This window comes from Mustela lutreola, chromosome 7 (assembly GCF_030435805.1).
Source record: "Mustela lutreola isolate mMusLut2 chromosome 7, mMusLut2.pri, whole genome shotgun sequence".
NCBI classification, from domain to species: Eukaryota; Metazoa; Chordata; class Mammalia; order Carnivora; family Mustelidae; genus Mustela; species Mustela lutreola.
The window spans coordinates 68,272,892-68,286,109 of NC_081296.1; the positions used below are offsets into that span (position 1 = coordinate 68,272,892).

Sequence of the window (13,218 nt, forward strand, 5' to 3'; positions counted from 1 at the left end):
TCTCGCCGCCGCCCGAACTGGCCCCGCCTCGTGCCGTCGCAGCCAATCGCTGGTCGTTACGTCACGGCAGCTCGTTCACTATTCAGAAGGCTCACTCAACTCCTTCCTCATTGGGTCGCTGCCAGCGCGGGGGTGGTGGCGTCAGCCAATGGAGAGGAGGTTCTTAATGAATTATTGATGACGGAGTCTCTCCGCGGGACTGCGCGAGGGAGAGTGTGTCCCCCAGCCCCGCGGCGCAGACGGGTCTGTGGAGGGGCCCCGCTTAGGTCGCCGGAGCCCCACCTCTGGCCAGGTGGCGTCGGCTTCCGGGCAAATCTGAGCTGGCAAAAATGAGCCTCCGGAGGCTGCTTAGTCTCCCAGGAAGTTTACTCCTCCCAGTCGATGCTGGGGTCAAAACTGCCGAAGTTGATAGGCAGGTTCTTTCTACGGCTGGCGGGCTATTTACCTTCATTTTATTTCTGAAGAGACCTTGACTCACAGACATACTGACAAGATTTGAATAAGGGGAAGGTGACTCCAGTTTACTTGGTTAGATATTCCTCCTACTTCAAACTGCCTCCACTGCCTCCACTAAATTCTGGATAAATCGAAGGCCTTTTGCCCTTATTTTTCTTTATTTGACTAAATGTAAAATTGAGGGTTTAATCATCATCCTCATTATTTTTTTTTAAAGATTTTATTTATTTATTTGTCAGACAGACCGAGGGAGAGAGAGCGAGTGAGCACAGGCAGACAGAGAGGCAGGCAGAGGCAGAGGGAGAAGCAGGCTCCATGCCGATCAAGGAGCCCGATGCGGGACTCGATCCCAGAACCCTGGGATCATGACCTGAGCTGAAGGCAGCTGCTTAACCAACTGAGCCACCCAGGCGTCCCAATCATCATCCTCATTATTATAACCTAATTACCACATAGGGATATGTAAACGAGTTATTGCTATGGTCTAGCTCTCTCTTTTCTCTGGTTAAAAGGACATGTCTAAATTGAGACTGGGAGAAATAATCAGCTATCACTTTTAGTGCTTTAGGTAACAGTTTGAGAATATTTCTCAGTTGTTTTAGAGTCTTCCTCAGGTGTAATCCATGGAGTCACCTGCTTAAGAATAACCTGGGATACTTGTTAAGATGCAGATTTCTGCATCTCCCCCAGACCCACTGAGTTAAAATATTGAGGAGGCATGGAGCTCAACAAGTGCTCCCAGGTGATTCTGACACCCTAAATTTGGGGAAATATGCTACACAACAGTACTTCTCTAACTTGTTAGAAATGCAGATTCTGATTCCAGGGTGTGGGTTGGGAGCCCAGACTGCATTTCTAACAAGCTCTCAGATGTTTCCAGTGTTGTCTGTGGACTATACTTTCAGTGCCAGGGCTATGGTGAAGAGAGAACAGGACTCAGCATCAAAAGACCCGAGTCTGAATCCTGACGACTAAATTAATGGCTATATGGCCTTAAGTGCAATGAGCTTCTTCTCTGCCTCAGTTTCCTTGTTTGTAAAAATGGAAACTCCTTGGGAATTGTGTGGATCAAATATTTAGAGGAAGCTGTATGCAACTAGGGAAGTGAAAAGAAAGCCAAAGGAAAATGAACTTCGATGTCTGCTTCATGTCAAAATAAAACAAAGGTTAAAATGTAAAAATAAAAGAAACATATAGATGTACTCGAAGAAGGTACATGTGAGGATTTATGAAATTTTGGAAGGGACATTGGAGAGGGTATGTGCTATGGTGAGTGCTGTGAAATGTGTAAACCTGGCAATTCACAGACCTGTACCCCTGGGGATAAAAATATATGTTTATAAAAAATAAAAAATTAATAAAAATTTTTGGAAGGGAAAAGCTTTTCCAATCAAAACCAAACACAGAAATTGTAAAGGAAAAGATTGGCAGGAATTTCAACAAAAAAGTGAAGGCTTTAGTGTATTTTTAAAAATACAAACACATGTAATCATACTCTTTACCATATGATCCAGAAATTGCACACCTTGGTATTTGCCCAAATAAGCTGAAAGCTTATGTCTGCTAAAAACCGGACATGGAGGGGTGCCTGTGTGGCTCAGTGGGTTAAAGCCTCTGCCTTCAGCTTGGGTCATGATCCCAGGGTCCTGGGATCTAGCCCCGAATTGGGCTCTCTGCTCAGCGGGGAGCCTGCTTCCTCCTCTATCTCTCTCTGCCTGCCTCTCTGCCTACTTGTGATCTCTGTCTGTCAAGAGAATAAATAAAATCTTAAAAAAAAAAAAACCCAGACATAGATATTTAGAGCAGCTTTATTCATAATTGCCCACACTTGGAAGCAACCAAAATGTTCTTCACTGGACACACATCATTGTGGTACAACCGGCTGATAGAATATTATTCAGTACTAAAAAGAAACGAACTATCAAGTCAGGGAAAGACACAGAGAAACCTTAAATCCGTACTACTAAGTGAAAGAAGACAATCTGAAAATGCTGCACACTGTATGATTTGACTATACGACGTTCTGGAAAAGGCAAAGCTATGAGAACAGTAAAAATATCAGTGATTGCCAGGGGTTAAGAAAGAGGGAAGGATGAAGAGGAGGGGCAAGGAGATTTATAGAATAGTGAAAATAATTCTGTATGATAATGTCATTATACATTTGTCCAAATTCATTGAACATATACCACCAAGAATGAACCCTAATGTAAACTGTGGATTTGGGGTGATAATGATGTGTCAGTGTAGGCTAGATTCATTGATTTGAGTGAATCAGTTACACTCTGGTGGATATTGCTGGTATGGGATGTTGGCAATGGGAGGTTATGTATTGGGGAGGCAGGAGGTGCGTGGAAACTCCGTGTATTTTATGCTCCATTTTGCTGTGAATCTGAGACTGCTCTAAAAAATTCTATTAAAAATAGTATATATGTGGGGCACCTTGGTGGCTCAGTGGGTTAAGCCTCTGCCTTCAGCTCAGGTCATGATCTCAGGGTCCTCGGATCGAGCCCCGCATCGGGCTCTCTGCTCAGCAGGGAGCCTGCTTCCCTCTCTCTCTCTCTGCCTGCCTCTCTGCCTACTTGTGATCTCTATCAAATGAATAAATAAAATCTTTTAAAAAAATAGTATATATAAAAAATAAATCTATAAACAAAGGTAAAAGACAAAAACAAATTAGAAAAACTATTGACAGACATATATAATAGATATATTTAATTAAGGATAGTAGAACTTTAAAAGCTACTCTAAAATTATTAAAAAAGAAATGATGCTCCATTAGAAAATGAGCAGAGGACATAGACGACTAAAGACACATATAATTGGCCAATAAACGTTAAATGATGCTAACCTCCATTAATAGTCAAAAAACATAAATTTAAAATCAATAACATTAAGAATGACAGGCCTAGGGGGTGCCTGGGTGGCTTAGAGGGTTAAGCCTCTGTCTTCAGCACAGGTCATGATCTCAGGGTCCTGGGATCGAGCCCCGCATCGGGCTCTCTGCTCAGTGAGAGCTTGCTTCTTCCTCTCTCTCTCTGCTTGCCTTTCTGCCTACTTGTGATCTCTATCAAATAAATAAATAAAATCTTAAAAAAAAAAAAAAAGAATGGCAGGCCTAGTTTTCCAAGATAATGTCTAATGTAGGCAAGAGTGTGGAAAAAGGTATCATCACATACATTGTTGGATATGGAGTAAATTAGCACTTTAATGGAATCCATATTTATCAAAAATCTTGAAAATGCACATTCAAGGTTTCTGCAACATCATACGTAATGGTGAATGCTAAAATCAGGAACAAGGTAAAGATGTCTACTCTTATCACTTCTGTTCAATGTCATACTAGAGGTTCTAACCAGTACAATAAGAAAAAGAAAAGGTATCCAGATTGGATAGGAATAGGTAAATTTGTCTTTATTTACAGAAGATATGACCATCTATGTAGAAAATTCTATGGAACCTACCAAAAAAGCTACTAGGACTAAAAAGTGAATTTAGTAAGGGGATCGATTACAATACACATATACAAAATCCAGCTATGTCTTTATATACTAAAACTGAACAATGGGACAATGAAATAAAAAAATCAACGACACTTATAATAGCATCAAAAATATGAAATACTTAAGGATAAATCAGATTTTAAAATGTACAAGGTCTAGGGGCGCCTGGATGTCTCAGTAGGTTAAACATCCAACTCTTGATTTCATCGTAGGTCATGATCTTAGGGTTGTGAGATTGGGCCCCCTGTCAGGCTCTCTCTCTCTCTCTCTCTCTCTGCCCCTCTCCCCTGGTCACACGCATGCTCTCTCTAATTAAAAAAAAAAAATGGACAAGGTCTATACACTGAGAACCACAAAACATTTCTGAGGGAAATAAAAAAGGCCTAAAATAAATGGAGGTATACACCATATACCATGCTTATGGATCAGAAAACTCAAGATTGTTAAAATGTCAGTTTTCTCCAAATGAATGTATAGAGTTAGCACAATTCCAGCAGGTTGTTATTTTTGTAAGAATTGACAGGCTGATTCTAATATCCATATGTAAGTGCAAAAGATCTAGCCAAAATGACTAGAAAACTAACAAAAGCTGGAGGACTTATACTACCTAATTTCAAGACTTATAAACCTACAGAAATCAAGACAAGACAGTGTGGTATTGGTATAAAGGTAGACTAATACATCAAAGAAATAAATAGAGCTCAGAAATAGACCCACAGATATATAATCAATTGATTTTTGACAAAGTGAAAAGGCAATTCAATGGATGAGGAAAATTCTTGTCAACCAATAATGCTACAACAATTGGATATCCTTATGCAAAAAATATAAACTTTGACCCATACCTTGCACTGTGTATAAAAATTAACTCAAAATGACTATGACATAAATGTAAAACTTAAGGGGCACCTGGGTGGATCAGTGAGTTAACCTTCTGCCCTTGGTTCAGGTCATGATCTAAAGGTCCTGGGATAAATCCCCACATTGGGCTCTCTGCTCAGCAAGGAGCCTATTTCCTTCTCCCCCGCAAACCCCCACACCTGCCTTTCTGCCTACTTGTGATCTCTGTCTGTCAAATAAAATCTTTTTTAAAAATGTAAAACTTAAAATTATGAAACTTCTAGAAGAAAACATTATACAGGGGTCCCTGGGTGGCTCAGTTGGTTAAGCATCTGCCTTCAGCTCAGGTCATGATCCCAGGATCCTGGAATCTAGCCCTGCATAGGGCTCCCTGCTCAGCAGGGTGCCTGCTTCTCCCTCTCCCTCTGCTGCTCCTCCTGTGTGTGCTTGCTTGCTCTCTCAAATAAATAAATAAAATCTTTAAAAAAATAGTAGAAAACCTTTAAATATTATGTAGGGAAAGATTTCTTAGGTGATACCAAAAGCATGATCCATAAGAGAAAAAAATTAATAAATTGGACTTCATCAAGATTAAGAACTTCTGATCTTTGAAGGATACTGTTAAGAACGTGAAAAGACAAGGCACAGACTAGGAAAATATATTTTCAAATTACATATCTGATAAAGAACTTATACCCAGAATATACAAAGACCTCTTAAAATTTAATGATAAGAAAACAGCCCAATTTAAGACATAGAGAAAAAATTTAAACAGCTACTTCACCAGAGAAGATGTATGGGAAAATAAGCACATAAAAAGATGTTCAACATCTTTTTAATGAGTCATTAGGAAAATTCAAATTAAAACCACAACAAGATACTACTACATACCTATTAGAATGCCTAAAATTAGAAGACTGACCATACCAGTTGTTGGTGAGGATGTGGAGCAACTGGAACTCTCATATGTTAACAGTAGAATGTAAAATTATACAACTCCTTTAGAAAACAGTTTGGCAATTTCTTTTCTTTTTTTTAAATTTTATTTATTTATTTATTTGACAGGCAGAGATCACAAGTAGGCAGAGAGGCAGGCAGAGAGAGAGGAAGGGAAGCAGGCTCCCTGCCAAGCAGAGAGCCCAATGTGGGGCTTGATCCCAGGACCCTGGGATCATGACCTGAGCCGAAGGCAGAGGCTTTAACCCACTCAGCCACCCAGGTGCCCTGGTTTGGCAATTTCTTAAAAAGTCAAGCATATACTTACTGCATGAGCCAGCAAAGGAAGAACATAGGGAAGAATGACGAAGAGCATGAGAAAAGTTTTGAGGATGAAGGATTTGTTCATTACCTTGATTGTGGTGATGATTGACAGTTGTACAGATCTGCTCAAACTCATCAAATTGTGTGCTTTAAATATCTGTGGTTTATCTTGTTTAACTCTATGTTTACTAGTTGTTAGAAATGCTCAGACTTCTAGACTCAGAAATTTTGCCCTGAGGAAATAAGCAGTGTAAAGCTTTACCTAAAGCATGTTTATCAGCATAGCACTAACAATAGTGAAAAGCTGTAATTAGCTGTTCCTCCAATGGAGGATTAGTTAGATAGATAATGGATTCCTACGCAGTCTCTGAAAATTGTGTCATAGAAAAAGAATGTTAATGACCTGGGAAAAGACTCAGAATATATTTTTAAGTGGAAAAAAGATTACAGAAGAGAAGACATTCAATTACTATGGAAAACAGCATGGTAACCCCTTGAAAAATTAAAAACAGAACTACTATGTGTTCCAGTCATCCTACTTTCAAAAAACATGAAGGTAGGGTCTTTAAGAGATATTTTCACATCCGTGTTCATAGCAGCACTATTCATAATAGCCAAGAGGTGGATGCCACCCAAGCTTCCACTAATGGATGAATGGATAAACAAAATGTGGTATATACATATAATGAAAAATTATTTAGGCTTAAAAAGGAAGGAAGTCCTGTCACATGCCATAATCTGCAAGAACCTTGAGAACATGACGCCAAGTAAAATAAACTAGTTACAAAAAGACAAATAGTATATGATTCCACTTCTATGAGGTATCTAAAGTAGTCAAATTCATAGAAACAGAAAGTCGAATGGTGGTGACTGGAGGCTGGAGGGAAGAGGAAATGAGGAGTTTTCAGTAGTATAGAGTTTCAGTTTCGCAAAATGAAAAAAATCCAGGAGATCACAACAATGTGATCATAGGTAACACTACTGGGCTATAAAATGGCTATAAAATGGTTAAGATGTAAATTTTACATCATGTATATTTTACCATAATTTAAAAATGTATAGGGTTTTTGTACTTCTGGAAAAAAAAAGTCTCTAAAGACATGAAAACATGGAAAGATGAACCCCAAAATAGTAATGATCTCTGGGTTTTGGAATGATAAATGCTCTTAGTTTCCTTCTTTATGTGCTTTTGCATTTTTCAGATGTTACACAATAAACAGGCTCTTGTTTTACAATCAGAAAAAATCTGAAGGGGGATGTCTGGGTGGCTCAGTGGGTTAAGCCTCTGCCTTCGGCTCAGGTCATGATCCCAGGGTCCTGGGATCAAGTCCCGCATCAGGTTCTCCGCTCCGCGGGGAGCCTGCTTCCTCCTCTCTCACTCTGCCTGCCTCTCTGCCTACTTGTGACCTCTGTCTGTCAGATAAATAAATAAAATCTTTAAAAAAAAAATTGAAGGAAGAAAAAAAGTTATTGCCTTTAATCTTAAAACCAGTGGAAGTCCTGAAAGAGCCTGGTCCAGAGGACAAATTACAACATCTTATTTTTCTCCCTTTTCTGTCTTCATACAACTGTTTTCATTCTTGATCGCCCTCAGGACAGTCATCTCACATCCATTTACAAGCTGTGATCTTCTTTTGGTTTTCTTTCTTCAGACTCAACAATTCCAATCACGGTCACCTTTTCATCTGAATCCCGTTATTATTTCCAGGCTAATGTTTTGCAGAGAGTGCCATTAGTTACCTTGTTTTTTGTTGGATTAAATAATTCATGAAATAAGTATTTTGATAATAATACTCAACAACTCTCTTTGTTATATGGAAATTTTAATCATAATTCTTGTGGAAGGGGTTTTTTTTTCCCCTTTTCATTCTTGGTAATTTGATGTTCACAAGGTTTGCTCTCTCTCTCTCATTTTTTTTTTTTTTTTAAGAGAGGGAGAGAGACTGTGCTGGTGGGTGTGAGCAGGGTAGGGAAGGAGAGAGGGAGAGGGAGAGAGAATCTTAAGCAGATTCCACGCTCAGCCCGGAGTTCAATATGGGCCTCCATCTCATGACCCTGAGATCGTGATCTGAGCTGAAATCAAGAATCGTACACTTAACTGACTGAGCCGCCCAGGCGCCCCTCACAAGGTTTGCTGTAGATCATATTCAGTGGTTGTTCTATATGCATACCAAGTGCAGTGTGTTACTCTGATACTTTAAGTCCCAGAGAAGTTAAAGACCTGAGAGACACATGATAAAGAGATTAGAGGAGGTACTTTGGCAAAGAGCCCTTTCATTCTCACACACACCTCTCCTTTCTCTGTGGCCACTTACCCAAGTCACTGCTGCCACTTGGAGATGTTGGCTAATAGGACAGGGCAGGTGGAGATGTCTAGTAGGTACTTGTAGTAAGACAACCAGCCACTTATACATGATCTCTCATTTTTAGCCAGGCCCATTGCTACCAGGTAAAGACAAAATTTTCCAGTCTCTGTGCAATTAAGTGTGATCCTAAGACCAAGGGATGGTTGCTGGTATGTTACCTGAAGGATGCATGGGAGTTGCAGGAAGTCTCCTTTAGAACAAGAAAAAGTTCCATTTGGCTCTCCCTGTCCTCTCTCTTATAGTCTGGGATAGGGATGTGTTGGCTGGCACCTAAGGGCCCATCCCGGACCATGAGGCCAAGAACTACACATGGGAAGGTAACTCAGAGCTGGGAGGAGCAGAATCCCTGATGAGTCCTGGACATGCCATGCCAGCCTTGGATGGCCTCCCTGTGGGCTTTTTTCCCATGAATGTATTGAGGCCCCTATTTGTTAGGTCTCTGCTAGTGAGAGAGATGAAACTAATTCCTATCTAAGCACTGAATTTGTTCCTAGATATAGAATCTGCAATAACAGAACCCAAATGTGACATTTCCTTAGTGGAAGAGAGGGAATGTCAGCATTAAGGATTCAATTACTCAGGCTGGGATTTAAATATAACCATGCGTATTTTTCGATATGCCTCCTATCGAGAGATGGGATCTTGGGTCCCCTCCACTAGAATCCAGGTTGGCTTGTGAGTGCGTCTGCCAATAGTGTGCTGTGAAAGTGATGGTCTCTGCCTTCGGATACTGGATCATAATACACAAGGCACCTGTTGCTGAGTAACACTCGCTCTTGGAGCCCTGAGCTGCCATTTAAGAAAGCCGGGGATCTTGAAACCACCACACTGGGGAGGCCACATGAAGGTGCTCTGACAGTCAATCAAATTGAGCTTGTCCTTCAGCTGTCCCAGCCTCTCTCACCCAGGCACTGCTCATCTCAGAGGTAGATCCTTCTGCTCCAGCTCTTCCAGACCCCAGCCCTCTGAGCCCTTCCCAAGCACTTCAAGTCATTTCAGCGGAGGCCTCCCAGCATGAATAAGAGTTGTCCCTGCTGTGCCCTTTTAAAATTCCTGACCCATAGAATCTGTAGGCATAATCAAATGGTGGTTCTTTTATGCCGTTATATTCTGGGTTTTGTTTTGTTTGTGTTTGTTTGCTCAGCAATAGAAAATTGGGACAACTGGTAATTCTCATTATCTTGTTAAGGTAAAAATTTGGTTTTCTGTCACAGAAAAGATGTTCAGAGGTAGGCAGACCAGGGCTACTTTGGTGTGCTCACTGTCAGCAGGAGTTCAGAACCCTTTAACCTCCCTGCTGTCTGGAATGTGGATATAATGGGTGGAGCTCTAGCAGCTATATTGGACCAGAAGGCAAACTTGAGTATGGCAGAAGCAAGAGCTAAGAGGAACCTGGGTATCTGCTAAGAAATAGAGAAATCAATTTCTTCTATCTTCTTTATGACACTCTTAAGAATCAAAAGATCAAAAGTTTCTTGACCTTTTTGATTATGTAATGAAAAATAATGCTAACTGGTATAGTATTTGAATCCACGAATCAAGAACTTAGGAAACTGGCTTGGCTAGTGCTAAAGGTTTGAGAATTTTCAAGATAGAGAATTTTCAGGACTTCAAGATAGAAGTCCTGGGTGTAGATGAGATTGCCTAAGGAGTACAGAGTGGAAAGAGGAGAGCTGAGGAGAGAACCTCAGGGAATACCAGCAGTTAATGGAGGGCAGGGGCAGTGAGACAACAGGAAGGGCTGGAAAGTGGGAAGGAAACCAGGATGGATGGTGTCCAGCAAACCTGGCCCCTTCCCTCTAGGCGGAAGTCTAGTTGGCAGCCCCCAATGCATCCCCCATGTGTATACCGCTAATATGGAACTTTCCCTTTGTCTCGCAAGGCTCTGTTTTCATGACGCCCTTCTACGAGGGACCAAAAGGAAGCTCCTTGAAGTGTGGGGTCAGTTGTTAATCATTTTTATTGTCCCAGTGCCTACCACAGTGACTGGCATGTAGTGAGAAGGCAAGAAATATTTGCAGGCGGAACAGAGTTGAACTGCTGTTGGCAAGGAAGTCGTGGGAAGGGATGGTTTCAGGAAGCAGGAGTGGGCTGCGGTGCCAAATCCCGAGAACAATCAAGTAAGATAAGGCCTGTAAAGGGCTGGTGCCATTTGGCTCAGTGTATCTGGCAATTAGGACGCTGGTGACCTTGGGGAGAAGTGTTTTCACGGGGACGTGGGGACAGAACACAGTGGTGTGTGAGAAGCCCAGGCAGGGGTGAGGGCAGGAGTCGGCTGGTTTTGTAGCACTGGATGAGCGAAGATGAGTCAACAGCATTTACCCACAGGGCCATTTTATTCTGTGATCAAATAATACAATGGTTTTACAAGCCTCATTGTACGCACTTTGATGAATCCAAGGCAGGGCTGTCTTCACCGGCCAGCAAACAGGTCTTACAGCGTGGCTCACTCTAATTTAAGGAGAGCCTGTTTGTTGCAGATAGAGAGAAAAGATGTGAAGGTCGAGGCTGTTGGCTGCTCCCTCGGAGGGCATGGGCGGTGTCTCAGGTCCGCATTATCTGGGCGGGGACCAGTTTCGCAGGTCCAGGAGCCCTGTTTACCAGTGGCTTAGGGGCACTCATGGATTCCTGCTTTCCAAGCTTATAGGAGAGTGTGGCATAAATCTACACCATTCAAATTTAATATGTGTAGTCTTATGGGAATGGAGCATGAGATGCTCCATGCTCCACCACGGGGTGCAGAGGGGAGGTGGGAATCTCCTGAAAATGCAGATTCTGATTCAGCAGACCTGGGGTGGAGCCTGAACTTTTGCATTTCTGATGAGTCCCCATTACACTTTGAGTAGCAAGGATGGATTTTGAAAGTCGATTTTTCTGAACTTTCATTACCTATCACTACTCATCATCTCCTAGAGGCCAGGAAAGAGGGCCAAGTCTTCCAGGTTTGCTGGGCCTCGTGGGGACCACATGCCTTTCTGGTCACACCTTCCATCGGCCTGGGCTTCTCTATGACTCAGGTGACCTATTTCTTTAGTCATGTTCCTAGCCTGATGGGAGGCCTGGACACTTTGCTGGGCTTCTCTGTGTCTTCCTCAGGGCTAACCTACTCCCTGAAGGGTTTCCTTGTTTGTTCTCTCCGTGACTCGTGACTCCTGACTCTCTGAGAGCTTCGGGTATACTGGCCACAGCGTTTTTTACATGATAGATAAGAGGAGTCCCATTTAGAAATAAATAATCCCACCTGAAAATAGGAGAGGAAGGTGAGAAGGGAATGGAGAAGTGCTCCTGGAGCAGGCTGGTCGGCGAGCGCTAGCCTGAAGCCTGACTCCATTTACCTGCTCAGACGTCCCTGAGCTGCACCCCCCGATCCTTGTTTGGTGAGCCTGAGCTGCAAACTCGGGCTTTGCCTGGCATTTTCATGGGTGCTCAGATGAAGCTGCCTGGTTGAGATCCCAGGGATCACCGGTCCTGGGGCTCAGAGCGGCTAGAGAGGGGCCACTGAGACCTGTCACCTACCTAGTCTGGCTTTGTTGTTGAAGAGACCAGTGCTCGGTCTAGATGCTCTGGCTTCACACTATCTATGAACACCCTGATTCTAAACAATGAAAACCACAAAATGTAATAGCCTATAAAAATCATGATTGCCTTTAATTTAAAAAGGCATTTTTCCAGAGAGCCCGCCATACTCCTCAGGTTCCTCCCCTTATTTATTCCTGGAGGCCCTCTATGCCAGGAGTCTGGGAGGAGTTGAGTGGAGGAGGCTTTGAGCTCCAGCTCGCAGGCTGAGGTCTCTGGGGGAACCAGTCTTTTCCACAGGCCACGATTTTATTCTCCACACTTTGGGGATGTGTGGGACCCTGTGGCTATGGGACCCCCTTCCTTGCAGGGACAGGTTTAAAAAAAAAAATTCCTGCAGGTCTAAAATCCCAACACTTGCCTACGTTGTATTCCTTTGTCTCCTTCTCTCTCTATCTCCCTCAACTTGTTTAAATATTTATTTTTTTGATAGAAAGCCCAGGTCAGCCTGCCTACACCCCTCGCCAGATAGCAGAGCCGGCAGTGCAAGCCGGTCAGCCCCCATGGGCTCGGCGCCTCTGACCCTAGAAGCAGACATAGGATCGGTGAGGCTCGCTGCAACTTAGGAGGGACATTGGCTCTTCAGGCGTTTCTTCTTCTCCACCGCCAGCCTCAAGGCCTGAAGAAGCTTGTCTTTGTTATTCAGGATGTTGTACTCAGAGAGCTTCACCAGCTTGTCAAAGGCGGCCTCTGTGTATGTGAGTTCCTTGGTAGCATATGGGGTTTTGGGGCCATAAATGTCCACGTGGCCCTGCTCCAGCTCCTCGGGGCTTCGCTCCACACCTGGAGGCAGCAGAAGGACTTGCTATACACGGAGGGTTGTAATGATTTGCTTCTGTATCTCTCCCCATGGCCTGCCCCGCCTACGTGGGTACTCACACTTGTGCGAAAACCACATACACATGGGCGCCCACGTACACGAGCACCCATGCACACACATGCGCACATGTGCACACCTCCACCCTCCCCAGGGGAGAGATGCAGCTTGCCTATCTTAGGGCCACCCTAGCAGGACACAGCACGGGGCACCTAGTGGGATGTGGATAAATGCTGAATGACTGAAAGAGCAGAGGATGACATTGCTGGCTCACGCAGGGGAGGGGCTTTGCTTTCTTCCCAAAGCCAAGGTTGGTTCAGGCTAGAGGGGAGCTGGGCTTCCCTGCTAGTACAGTCAGATAGATGATGGGGCTGGGCTAAACACAGGAGCTCTCAGCCCAAGG

The 13,218-nt window shown here is 43.2% G+C and overlaps 1 protein-coding gene across 2 annotated transcripts in view; it reads right to left on the reverse strand.

Moving 5' to 3' along the window:
- Positions 1–10,739: 10,739 nt before the first annotated feature.
- PLA2G4E (phospholipase A2 group IVE) overlaps positions 10,740–13,218 on the reverse strand; it is a 62,619-nt gene continuing 60,140 nt past the window's right edge. For both annotated transcript variants that reach the window (XM_059181255.1, XM_059181254.1), the window contains exon 20: positions 10,740–12,781. In XM_059181255.1, coding sequence (XP_059037238.1) covers positions 12,561–12,781 — 221 coding nt within the window. In that variant the 3' untranslated portion in view covers positions 10,740–12,560. The remainder of the gene's footprint in view (positions 12,782–13,218) is intronic.